Genomic DNA, 12,620 nt, shown 5'->3' on the forward strand with positions numbered 1-12,620 from the left:
TGTGTATTAACATGTGTATTAATTTTACGGAACTTACTCGTATTTCTATAAATTATTAATAACTAAAATAAATTAAAAATTAATATAATAACTTTGTGTAATTGTTTTTTTTTAATAATCACGTACTACTTACGACAATCCGTTGAGTAACTGTAAACAGATGAAGTAAAGATTGTTTACAAACGACAAGAGAATTATAGGTGAGATATCGTCGTCCACTTTTTTCACCATGAAACTAAGAGTAGCATAATCTTCGCGCAATCCAGACCAGTCTATTGGTCGGTGTTTTGATATAAAACTAATCACGTATTTATTCAATGTTTTGTATCTTTCAGCCAAACCGGTAGCTACCTGAAAACTCCGACCACAAGATCGAATTAGTTATAATAAGATTGGAAACGTTTGATTCTGAATAGAGAAAGAGGTATTGTTGAACTATTTGCAAAGTTTTATTACCATTGCGATGAAAACATCAGTAAAATTCCACGTAAAAGTCGCCAATTTGCTGACGATAAAAATGAAAATACCAAGCGCCAAGTTATATTTCACTGAAAATAAAAATTCTAAAGTTTTGAAGTAACCAAAGTTTTTCAATAAATATAGAAGAAAAGAAACACAGCGATCAAATAAACAAGTCTTTGGAGAAAAGGTTGTAAGTTTAATTACTTTACAGGTATAGCCAAATAAACTGGATTGCTGTTAATAATGCTAAAGAAAATAACTAAAAAAACGGAAAAATTGCAAATCTATGTGTATAAAAGAGTTAACTATTGTTAATTATAGCTATTTTATATTGTAATAAAACAATTATAGCTACTTTATTATAATAAAAAAACACTTTAATACTTTTTATGCGATCAATTAATTTATTCAATTAAATTATTCTGAAATTTTATTCAAGCATTCAATTTATCTGCGAGCTATACTTTTAAATTAATTATAGTTAAGAGATTGCTACTTACGTATCTCCAATATAAACGCGTGAGAGGACATACAATAAATTTCCAAAAAATTGAAAAACGTCGCATTGTCCGATTTGCCGCTCCAGTCATATTTTTTGACATGCACTAATATACTCAAGATATGTTCAATAAGAGCCACAGATAGAATGGAAGCAGCTATCAAATAGAGTTTCCAACGGAGTTTTGGTCGTTCTATCTTGTTACTGCAAAAGCGAAAGATTCTGATAAATGTATGTATTAACAGAATTTGTAAGGCAATGTAAAATTAATTAACTTTAGAGAGAAATATTGCTCATTGAAATTTCCAAAAAGAAATAATTGATTTAAAAAGATGATAACTTCGGCGAAGTTTTTAAATATTTATGCCGTTTGAGACAGATTACAAGCAATGATATCTTTTGATAATGGGTACTACAAATACGCGATTACTTTATCATATTTGCGTATCTGGCAGTATTAGATGAGTTTAAAGTTGGTCACATCAAATTATATATAATTAAATACATATACTTTCTAAATTCTTTAGAGTAAAATCTCATAATTTGACAATTAAACCAGTCTTGAAAAAGAATGATTCAATTTTCAATCTTTAAAAGTAAAATTTCACTCTTTAAAATGACTGAATTTACTTTAACAGTTTTAGAGAGTACGTAATTTTAATTTTTTACATATTTTTAGAGAGAGAGAGAGAGAGAGAGAGAGAGAGAGAGAGAGAACATATACAATTATAATAATATTGGAATATTATTTTCCGATTCGCAAATTAAGTTTATCATTACAGCATCTAACGAATTCGAATATGACGCTTGCTATTATTCTTGTAATATCTGCTGTCATCATGTGAAAGCACATGTGCGATCGCAATCTCTCGAGAGTTGTCAAGAGTATATGCGATTCTATGTAACCCTGCATACAGTGAAACACGTGGACTGCGATCATCGATCGGTTAGCGATACTATCCTTTCTTAAACACGTTGATATCTACCTGTCTATGAATAGCTCCATGGATCTCCAATCACGTTGGAGAGTTACCCATCGCGACGACAGCCAGAAAAATATGATCAGGCCCACCACGCAGTTTGCATAAAATATCGCGCCTGACGTAGCAGCTGCTATGCCTCCTAAAATCCAGTCGTATATTTAATAATATGTCTGACAGTTTCGAAAAATGATTCAGAGAACGTACGATTAAGAATGTACGTATTACAGCTCAAAGCATTATCAAAAATATAAAAATTTCATAGATTGTTAATACGTTTAAGTAACTGTGTGAAATTTAAGCACAATTCTCTTATTATTTTTGTTGTCTTTTGTTAAAAGTAATTTAATTTTTTTGTTTGCCTTATATATATAATTATTCTATAAAATCGTTTTGTAATACTTATTTGTAAATTTGATGAGAAAGTAGCACATAAATTTTTTATATGTACTAATAAAACTGTAATAAATATTTGTGCATAAGTTCATTGGGATCCATTTATACTGGCTTAAAAGTTATATATTTATCTAAAATTGCAGCAAAATATAGTAATTGCCCTGCATACAAACCGTAAAAGGCCAAAGTTTGTTGTTTTATGTTTTACAGTTGTTTTAGAGCGTATTTATGAAAATTTTTAAACCGATATTGATTGATATCGTACAACAAAAATATCCTCAACATGTCGATATTAAGGATTTTTGTTCTGCGCAATATCGTATAAAAATAAATGATCCTCCATTTGCATTTATTTCCCCAGGTTGCAAAACTTATTTAAAACACATTTACTCTGGGATAAAGTGCAAAAATAACAGATAATTTTTTAAGTCTTTCAATTTTTATCTGTATATTTAAAGAGTGTCTCAGAATTCCAATTAACTTTAGAGGAGTTGAACTTCCTTATCTTTGCTTGACTATGTAATAAAACTGTATACTTATTTGTTTACCTTGCACTTCAAAAGTTGCGGAGTTTAGTGTTTTTATCATGTGAATAATCGACAATATTGCCATGAATAACACCATCCCGCTTATGAAAGCGGAGTAGATGGTACGAACTGAAAATTTCACGAATTCTATCTGCAACGGACTCGGCATGAGTATTCCAGAAACCGGTAGAATTCCAAATAATTGAGCCATCACTAAAACCGGCCCTATTACACAGTGGAAGCTTTCTGGATCCTGCATAGTTTTTACTTCATATTACTTTACATTTTATACCACGAATCTTCAATACATCGATCAACATAAAAAAGTATTTTCTTTTTTAAGTGCCTTTAAAGAAAGAGATTTTATTACTCTTGCCGAAATTTCCTTTACATAGGGAGTTGTAAAAATATAGATATTGTTATCGAGAGCAAAGATTACAAGAAGATATTTACATTACTGCTTATGGACAAAGTTTGTTCATTCAGGAATGGGCGACTCCTTGGTGGACTTGGAGCCGGAGGTTGAGAGTCTGAAGAAAATTGGATTTCCGTTTCCTTCACCTTATCCTTCTTCTGACGCATCAGGTATGGCAGGATTTTTTTACCAGTTACGCTGTTTCTCTTCGAAATCTTAGAACCTGCACTAAATATTTGGTTCGTCTTCAACATCTTGCCGTAGATTTCCGAGTTGACGTTTACTGTACCACCCATTTTGTCACAGAGATCCTGATACGATTTAAATTGATTATTTTGTGATAAAAAAACACACATTAAAAATTAAAATTTTCCGAAACTTCTCTCTCTCTCTCTCTCTCTCTCTCTCTCTTTCTCTTTCTCAAGAGACATAAATTCATTATCGAATTTATACACATGTCATTTGCATTGACTGTTAAACGTTAATTTGCAACATCGCTTGAGATTGAATCAATTAAACGCCTAGAGGCATTTCATTATATACGTCGCTTTAGGAAACAGAGTGAAGGATGTAAAGGTAATTTCCAATATGCAACGCGGATAGTATATTAGTTTAAACAGTAATTTAAAATTTAAATATTACGTGCAATATATGTAATTACTTGTTTTGCCTCACTATAGTACACTTTTTTAAACGTGTTGCGATATGGAAATTAACAAGATGAGACGTGTATTAAAAACGATAAAGATTATTGCATTAACGTAAAATATGTGCATGTATCTTGGAAATTGCAATAAAGGAGAAATAGTTTGAAACATAAGAGTATCAGGGGGATTTGGAAATCCGACTCGAACTCTAAAATTTTTTATTAATTTTTTCAATTTTAATTATAAAAAATATAACTTTACTTTTGATTCTGAATAAATTTTTTATTACCACATTAAATATTTTTGCTTCTCATTAGGACCATGTAATTCATGGAATTTCCGTTACTTATAGCTTTGATAAAGTGTCCAATATATAAAAAAAAGATTTAGTAAAATTTTTGAGCTAAAGAACAGAATGTGCACTGAGTATATTAATAAGTACTCCATTCGACCAAATGAAGGCAACATCCTCGGTCAAGATTTTACTTACAGACAAAAACAATAATAATAATTTTACTTATGTAATAACAATATTAAAGAATTACATATTTTATATTTTTACTTCGTATTTTACATATATTTTTTTTAAGATAAAAAATAAAAGTTATATTTATAAAACTTAATATTTTTTCTGTTAAAAAAATAAGAAGGAAACGTTTTAAAATATTAAAAAAACAATTTATTATATTTATATATAACACAAAAAAATTGTTATTTATGTAATAACAGAACTGCTTTCCCTCCCAAAAAAATTCTGCATACATTCATAATTTGAAGGATCTAATGAAATACAAAACGTCGAATTTTTTTATTCTGACGCCAGATATCAATATTATATTACATTTTTATGCGTGTGTTAAAAAAGTGCATTGATGTTTGTTTAAATTGAGTGGATGCAATACCTCGAGCAATTAATTATCGTCGTGTCATATCATCGGATATAATGTACGAATGAACCATATCCCGTCACCTGAAAGGGTTGATCGTTTGCCTAGTGCGCCGTAAACCCGATATGTTGACGCAGATAGCCGATTCGCACGTCAAGTGCAACGTCATTTTACGTTCATTTATTCAAATAATTCTTGTCAAACATTATTAAGTAGCTATCATATGCAATTTTCGAATGGGATTTTATGTTAGCTATAAATCTCTGCTATTGAACGTAAATAATTGTAATTATAAAATAACATGTGCGTTTGTATTCGTTGCAAAAATTGCTGTGTGATAACAGAATTGATAAAATTCCTCTCTCCAAAAAAAATTTATACGTCCATATTTCGAAAGAGATCTAATAAAATTCAACACATCGAGTTTTCTTCTTTTCTTTGTGATGCCAGATATTAATATTATATAAACATTTTTATGTTCATCCTAGAGTTTAATTGAGACTAAAATAAAATTTAATAAAATATGTTAAAATAAAATAAAATAAATTGTAAAAAAAAATTATAATATACATATTCATAAATTATATAAAATTCAGAAATACATTTTGAGATTATGAAGATATTAAGATATTATATAATACAAAATATTTACTAAATTTGATTTTATTTATATCAAAGCTTATGAGCCGTAAACATGCTTTTATCTGAGAATTACTACTTCTCGAGAATTATACTTATTTAAGAAATGTAATATTCAATAAAGTAGACACGACAGTGTAGCTCTTCTCTTACTTTTTCTTTAAAAAAAAAGATATAAAAAAAAGATATATAATAAGATAATACAAAACTATAATAAATATATTATTATTTTATGTTTTTGTCTTTATGTTAGTCAGTGATGATGTATGCAGAGACCTTTCTACATTGTTATTTTATGAAATGCTTCATGAATGTTAAATGTCGTTCAGATATAGTTTATATAAACTCTTGTTTCTTTCATTGAAACTATTGTATTAATCGGTCTCAATGCAAGTTGATTCTTATCAATCGTTTATTATTTATAATCTCAATTCGATGTCGTAAATGATAATCATTTTTACAACGCAATTTCTTTTATATAGAGCTGCGTGACGTGTGTTTATAGCTATAGATATTAATATATAAATTTTGAAAAATCAGTTGCTTATTAATCTCAATTCGATGTTGTAAATGATGATTTTTTTACAGAGCAATTTCTTTTATATTGAGCTATTTAACGTGTGATTGTAATTACAGATCTATTAACATGTAACTTTGGAAATATCAAGATATATTTTAATTAGTCAATAAATATCAAATTATTTGTAATTATAATTTAATAATTTAATTTTTTAAACCTTATTTGCTACGTATACATACATACATGACTAAATTTAGGTCATCTGTGCTCATTAAAAAGCAAAATTTCCGATTGATATTTATTTAAGCTTTAAAAGGAAAATAAATTTATAATATAATAACATTTGAATAAAATAAAAATTATAAAGCATATTTCTTTAAAAATAAAAATTATAATATACATTTTTGTAAATTAGAATTATATAATATTTTTATTTAATTTCTCATAACATTTCAAATAAATTCTTCAGTTCTCTAAATTTGCAATACTAACAAAATACTTGAGAACTATTTATTTAGTTCTATTTTCGATTGCTAAATATACTTTGGAAAATATTTCGGGATGAAAATTAAAAAAAAAACAAGAAAATAATTTTATCTCTTTTTTTAATCTTTAATTATAATTATCTTTTTAATTTTTAGTTCTAATTATTTTATAATTTGAAGCTATCCGAAAACGAAACTTTTGCGCGTTAGGAATCAGGAAGAGGAATTGTAATGTACCTACATAAAATCTTGCTCTTCGTAATTCTTGTTACTATGCACGAATGCCATCCGGAGAAAGATGCAAATGTAGATATAAAACAGATGAGTTTTCGTGACGGTCGCATCTGAATCTGCCACTCGAATGTCTCTAATATGCACTAGCGAGCAAAGATTGATCTGAAGCAAGATTATATGCGGAATTGCGCGACGCATGTCCGATCAGATAGTCGTCTATACCACTTATGCGGAGTTTAAGTGACGCTTTGCTGAGAATAAAATGCACGTGTACGATACCGATCGTATTGATTGTTTGCTTTCCTTTTTTTGCGACTTAAATCACAAGCTACTATTTATTTTAATTATTTATCTTCGCATGAATTAACTACACCATGCAAATTAAATTTAAAAATGAATTATTAATTAATGTGTGATTTTGTTATCAAAATATATTATAAAATTATATTATAAATAAAATTATAAATATTATAAAATTGAAATATATTTAAATTTCGACTCTTTATTTCAAAAAATTTTTTAAATTCTTTTAAATAACCGAAGTGAAGCTGATTAAATATAAATTGAATAAATGAATATATTTATTGTTATCTTTATTATGTTTATTATTGTATAAAATGTTATGTCCTTTGTCAGGAATTTGATGATGATACTCTCATTACAGTCAAAATGTTTGTGTAAAGTAGAATTATGTGTGAATTTTAATAGGATAATTTAATTAGTGGCTTCATAATAAGATTGTCATATTCTTCGTGTCAATGTACCTCGCGTTACAATTGCTATTTTTAATTTGCCTAATCTGCAGCATTTTACAATCTTTTGATAAGTATAATATGTATTTGTATTGTATTAGTATATATATTTGCGTTTCGCGATGAGAGCCGAGATAAGGAGTCATGCAAAAGCGAGTTAGAAGTTTTAGTCTGAATAAAATATTCACAGATGCAACTTGTCCCAACAAACAGTTATAAGAAATATACTAATAAATGAGGAGTAACGAAGAAAAACAGAGCGAGAACTATTTACACGTGGCATGTCCGCGAATCGATTTCTTCACGAAAAAACATACTTATAATGATCAATATAATGCCGAATGATTGAGACGCCATATGCATCATTCAATGAATAAAAAAGCATGTTCGTGATATTCTCAGTTCGTATAAATGTCAATTTTCATGCAAACCGTACGATCAACAGTTTAATCAACAAAACTTTTCGTATTATTTAATATGTGCTTGACAATTAGTGCATTAAGTTTTTTTTAGCTAATTAATTCGTCGCCTGATCAAATTAATTCAGATGTATAATATCATAAAACATTGTAAGCGTCAAAATTGTGAAAATGCGTTTTATTGTATGAAAGGATTGTAAGTGTTCTATCACATAAATATTCCTTTATATATTAATATTTGACGTAGAAAATTGCAACAAGCGGAGAAAAATAAATAATGTAACTTAAAATGTTATACTATTGTGCAATTGACATTTTTACTTGAACTTTTATTTTTATTTGGGCTCATAATTTGTAGTTTCAACAACTTGTAACGCTTTTTAAAAATTAAAATTATTTAATTAAAAATTCCTACAGAAACTGATTGTTGGTACTTTTAGATGATAGAATTGCATAAGATAAAATATCTAATGCATTGTTCTTAATTTTTTTGGAATACATACACAATTTATTATCTTTTATTTCAGTGTCAAAAATGAAATAACAAATAACTAAGATTTTTTCGACTCTATACACATAATAATATATCAAGTAAAAAAAAATTCTCGACATCATACATCTTACCAATCTATACAAATGTACAAGACAGTATAAGATAAATGAATTTGATGTATATTGTATATATGTAGAAAAAATTTCATGACCTCACTAACTTAACAACATAACTTGATAGAAATGGAGCAGAAACTTCAATATTAATGAAATCAAGGGAAACACATGATTTATTTTGTAATTTAAATTCTATTCATATCCATTCGTAATTTATTAAATTCTATTCATACATCCATTTGTGTGTATCATTTATTCTTCATTAGTATTCATTTATACACAATATACAAGTGATATATAGCCCAAGGTGTATTGTTCTACCATATGGCACGTTGCACTCCAGCCATTTTATTATAATCGACTAAATGACGAAAGATGAATCGTGATATTCTCCATCGTTGTATCGTACCTCGGCCTCGAGATGTCACAACACATCTCGGTGTCAATTGTCTCAAAGCGGTCTGTCTAGGAATTGTTTCAACTATTTGTTTGCCAACGAGTTCCTAAAAGAATTATGTGGTTTAAGTTGCCTCACATATTACTACATTATTATAAGATAGCATTGCTCTCTTATTTGAAAAATGATACAATTAAAAAAATGTAGTTTTCGAAGTTTTCTACATGAAAAAGATAATATGCTTTATTCAAATAACAGAGAATTATATAAATAGATAAGTTGTATATAAAAATGTATTGACGACAAGCAATATGGTACAAGAAAATGTTTACGTCACCAATTTTATATTCCCTGAATGTGTAATTAGAACAAGATTTATTATTTTACAAGTGAAATCTTCTTACTTTTATCTCGATTGGCAAAATATCATTGCGTTTCATGGCAACCAATCGCAATCTTTCCTCTGCATACTCTTTAGCCCATCTTCTACGTTTTTTATCGCGCAATACCCTGCAGCCGACATAATTTCGTACTTCTTTCAGCTACACAGAGAAAGCACGACATAATTAAGACATAAAAATGACTTATGTTAATTGATTTCAAATACAATAACCTGACTTCATCAGTTGTTTATCTTAATAAATGTAGTGAGATAAATCTACAATCAATTTATGTAGATATATAGTTAAAGATTATAAAAAATCTATTGTTCAAACATATTTACTCCGTATCCCAATAAATTTGTAGCGTACAACAGAGGGCTGCGATTGAAAAGCGGAAGAATACACATCATCGTCGCCATGTCTATTTGTTGCTGTTTATTTCTTTAATCTCTATCGCATGACGAGTAAAATCCCTAGAAATAAAGGTGCCTTCTCACGTTGATTTATAGGTCTCTGATCAATCAAAGCAAAGTTCACTAAACTTGAGATTGGTTTTCATGATTGGTTAAATTTCATTTCAATCTATAATTTGGTACAGACTTTATACGAGCTATGTGAATGCGCCCTTAAGCTCGTTCTACAATTGTATACGTGGTTACGGTTGTAAGAATTAACCAATCACAGTCGAATATTCTCCTCATATTCAGCAGATTGATGAATTTTCACGATTACAACCACACTCATGCAATTAGAACAGATTTTAGAAACACACACAAATAAGCACACATAAAGAGTAACTTTTATTTTCATGGAATACGTGGAACGTCTCGAACATCTTTAACAACGTGAATAATTGTCCTTATCCGCGCTTATTAATAAAACCCTTTATCTGTATCTTTGAAACAGGTCAGTCTGAAAGACTGATTACTCGCGGATATTATGAGGACAATATATCTTTTAGCCATTATTTCCGTTTTCGGTAAGTGTTAAATTTAGTTTCAGATAAACTTCTCAAAACTGGAGCTTGCTCCGCTTCTTATCAGTATGTTACTCTTGTTCTTTGTCCAAAATTAAACATATCTCTCCGCCACATTATCGTTCCTGATATTTGAAAATTGTTTACAGTAATACTCCATGAAGTCGAAAGCGGATTATACGGTTCCAGGCAGAATATCAAGCATTACAAGATGAATGAGAAATTGGGAGCAGATTTAGCAGCGTCCAAGAATCAATCACAACCGCTTCCAGGTCGGAAAATTCATGTATCAGCTTGGGGTATCATCGGATTAATTGTAGGCGCTATCGTATTCACTATGATAACTTACTACATCTTTCTATTGTATCCATATATATGCAAAAAGGATACAAGCTATGACGTCATAGAATTAGCAGATGTTGACTCTATGTCCAGTGTTCGTGTTAATATTAATAATGTACCACGTGTTCCATTGAGAGCATTTTGCGACTCAAATGATATATCAAATAACATATCAAATAATGCACCATTAGATATATAGACCTGAAACGAAAACGTAACTTAGATCAGTATTCATTAGTTGATTCTTATACTTAAGATTGTCTTAAGTATAGTCTTAAGATGTCATGGACTAATCAGAAAGCCATATTAAAGTCTCAAGATATTACTTAAGACAGTCTTGAAATAAGAATGGATTATGAATATCGGCCACAAACATTTATTTTACAAGTATAGTTACATCTTCACTCAAAGTAATAGTATTTTTGTACGAGTTTACAGCAATTAAGACTTATATAACTTAACATTGCCATAAAATCTTTTAGAGTAGAAAAATATTAAGATTAAGATCATTGTGTTTTCATACTATCTTATATATGGGTAATTCTTTTACAAATCGAACACCTGTCTGATCGACACCTCTTCGATTTGACTGAAACTTTTTTACGGATTCTATGTCGAAAAAAAAGAGATACGTGTCCGAGGAATTTTTTTTTATTTGCATATTTTCGATAATACAAGTGATCGAACATTTGAGAATGGCAAGTTTTTTGGCTTGGAGACTCATTTTCATAAATCCATAGGTCCGAATCTTTAAGAGCTACAAAATTTTCACCAATTGCACTTTTGTAGCTGAAGGACTGAACTGTAAGAAAAAAATTTTTTTTACAAAAAATACTAACAAATTTATATTGTTATTAACAATTTAATTGTTTAAATCGATTTTTAACAAACGCCCCCAAAACGAATCAAGTTTTTAGTATTTTTATCGCATTCTCCGTCAAATTTTACGTCAAAAACATGTTTTCAAAATATGGTACCTTTTCAATTATTATTGTTAAAATATTAATTTATATAGCGCGTAACGGCCAAAAAAACGGTTTTTTGCTAATAAAACGAAATCTGTAACTCGTATCAAAAAAAGTTAAATGTAAAAGTTGTAGATCTGTCAATTATCTACAACTTTTACATTTAACTTTTTTTGATACGAGTTACAGATTTCGTTTTATTAGCAAAAAACCGTTTTTTTGGCCGTTACGCGCTATATAAATTAATATTTTAACAATAATAATTGAAAAGGTACCATATTTTGAAAACATGTTTTTGACGTAAAATTTGACGGAGAATGCGATAAAAATACTAAAAACTTGATTCGTTTTGGGGGCGTTTGTTAAAAATCGATTTAAACAATTAAATTGTTAATAACAATATAAATTTGTTAGTATTTTTTGTAAAAAAAATTTTTTTCTTACAGTTCAGTCCTTCAGCTACAAAAGTGCAATTGGTGAAAATTTTGTAGCTCTTAAAGATTCGGACCTATGGATTTATGAAAATGAGTCTCCAAGCCAAAAAACTTGCCATTCTCAAATGTTCGATCACTTGTATTATCGAAAATATGCAAATAAAAAAAAATTCCTCGGACACGTATCTCTTTTTTTTCGACATAGAATCCGTAAAAAAAGTTTCAGTCAAATCGAAGAGGTGCCGATTAATTTTCATCAAAATCCGTTCGGTTTGTAAAAGAATTACCCATATATAATAATTAAATGAATTTTTATAAATTTTATAAGCATTTACAGCAATAGATATGGAAATAATTTTATTTTTATTGCATTTATGTATCAGTTATATGAAAAAAGACTGAACTTATAAATTAAAAGTATCTTGTGACATATTAAAAATAGAGATTAAGTGTTTAAAAATTTCTAACTAAAAATTAAAAAATTTTTTTAAATATAATCGTTTATATAAGTAGATTAAATAGTATACAACATATGGCATTTTGCTTGTGATTGAGATTTTGAAAGACTGCAAGAAAGTATATTCGTTTTTTTATTAGACGATATTAATGTAACATAGTGTACCTATTCAGTAATGAGATTGATTTTTTTCTC

General features: G+C 28.5%; 3 protein-coding genes across 3 annotated transcripts in view; 1 reads left to right on the forward strand and 2 right to left on the reverse strand.

The window, feature by feature from the left end:
* LOC108750415 (gustatory receptor for sugar taste 64e-like) overlaps window positions 1–3,575 on the reverse strand; it is a 4,351-nt gene extending 776 nt beyond the window's left edge. The window contains exons 1-6 of the mRNA XM_018489832.1: window positions 3,318–3,575; window positions 2,886–3,117; window positions 1,948–2,083; window positions 963–1,165; window positions 457–548; window positions 134–351 (exon numbers count right to left, since the gene is read on the reverse strand). Coding sequence (XP_018345334.1) covers window positions 134–351; window positions 457–548; window positions 963–1,165; window positions 1,948–2,083; window positions 2,886–3,117; window positions 3,318–3,575 — 1,139 coding nt within the window. The remainder of the gene's footprint in view (window positions 1–133; window positions 352–456; window positions 549–962; window positions 1,166–1,947; window positions 2,084–2,885; window positions 3,118–3,317) is intronic.
* A 5,097-nt stretch (window positions 3,576–8,672) lies between these two features.
* Window positions 8,673–9,702, reverse strand: LOC108750521 (28S ribosomal protein S14, mitochondrial). The gene is made up of 3 exons (XM_018490003.1): window positions 9,593–9,702; window positions 9,273–9,410; window positions 8,673–8,974 (listed from the first exon to the last, which is right to left on the reverse strand). The coding sequence occupies exons 1-3, from the start codon at window positions 9,668–9,670 to the stop codon at window positions 8,789–8,791; spliced, it is 402 nt and encodes a 133-aa protein (XP_018345505.1). The 5' UTR covers window positions 9,671–9,702; the 3' UTR covers window positions 8,673–8,788.
* Window positions 9,703–9,991: 289 nt separating this feature from the next.
* On the forward strand, window positions 9,992–10,776 carry LOC108750541. Its single transcript, XM_018490024.1, has 2 exons — window positions 9,992–10,230; window positions 10,377–10,776. Exons 1-2 carry the CDS (start codon window positions 10,191–10,193, stop codon window positions 10,766–10,768), a joined length of 432 nt encoding a protein of 143 aa, XP_018345526.1. The 5' UTR covers window positions 9,992–10,190; the 3' UTR covers window positions 10,769–10,776.
* Window positions 10,777–12,620: the final 1,844 nt, after the last annotated feature.

This window comes from Trachymyrmex septentrionalis, unplaced genomic scaffold, assembly GCF_001594115.1.
Source record: "Trachymyrmex septentrionalis isolate Tsep2-gDNA-1 unplaced genomic scaffold, Tsep1.0 scaffold37, whole genome shotgun sequence".
NCBI classification, from domain to species: Eukaryota; Metazoa; Arthropoda; class Insecta; order Hymenoptera; family Formicidae; genus Trachymyrmex; species Trachymyrmex septentrionalis.

Excerpts from the sequence above, each read along its gene's own strand:
- LOC108750541 (XM_018490024.1), top strand. The coding sequence starts at position 10,191 with ATGAGGACAATATATCTTTTAGCCATTATTTCCGTTTTCG. Across the intron at positions 10,231-10,376 it reads AGCCATTATTTCCGTTTTCG|TAATACTCCATGAAGTCGAA; the intron begins GTAAGTGTTAAA and ends AATTGTTTACAG.
- LOC108750521 (XM_018490003.1), bottom strand. The coding sequence starts at position 9,670 with ATGGCGACGATGATGTGTATTCTTCCGCTTTTCAATCGCAGCCCTCTG. Across the intron at positions 9,411-9,592 it reads CAAATTTATTGGGATACGGA|CTGAAAGAAGTACGAAATTA; the intron begins GTAAATATGTTT and ends TTCTCTGTGTAG. Across the intron at positions 8,975-9,272 it reads TTTTGCCAATCGAGATAAAA|GAACTCGTTGGCAAACAAAT; the intron begins GTAAGAAGATTT and ends TAATTCTTTTAG.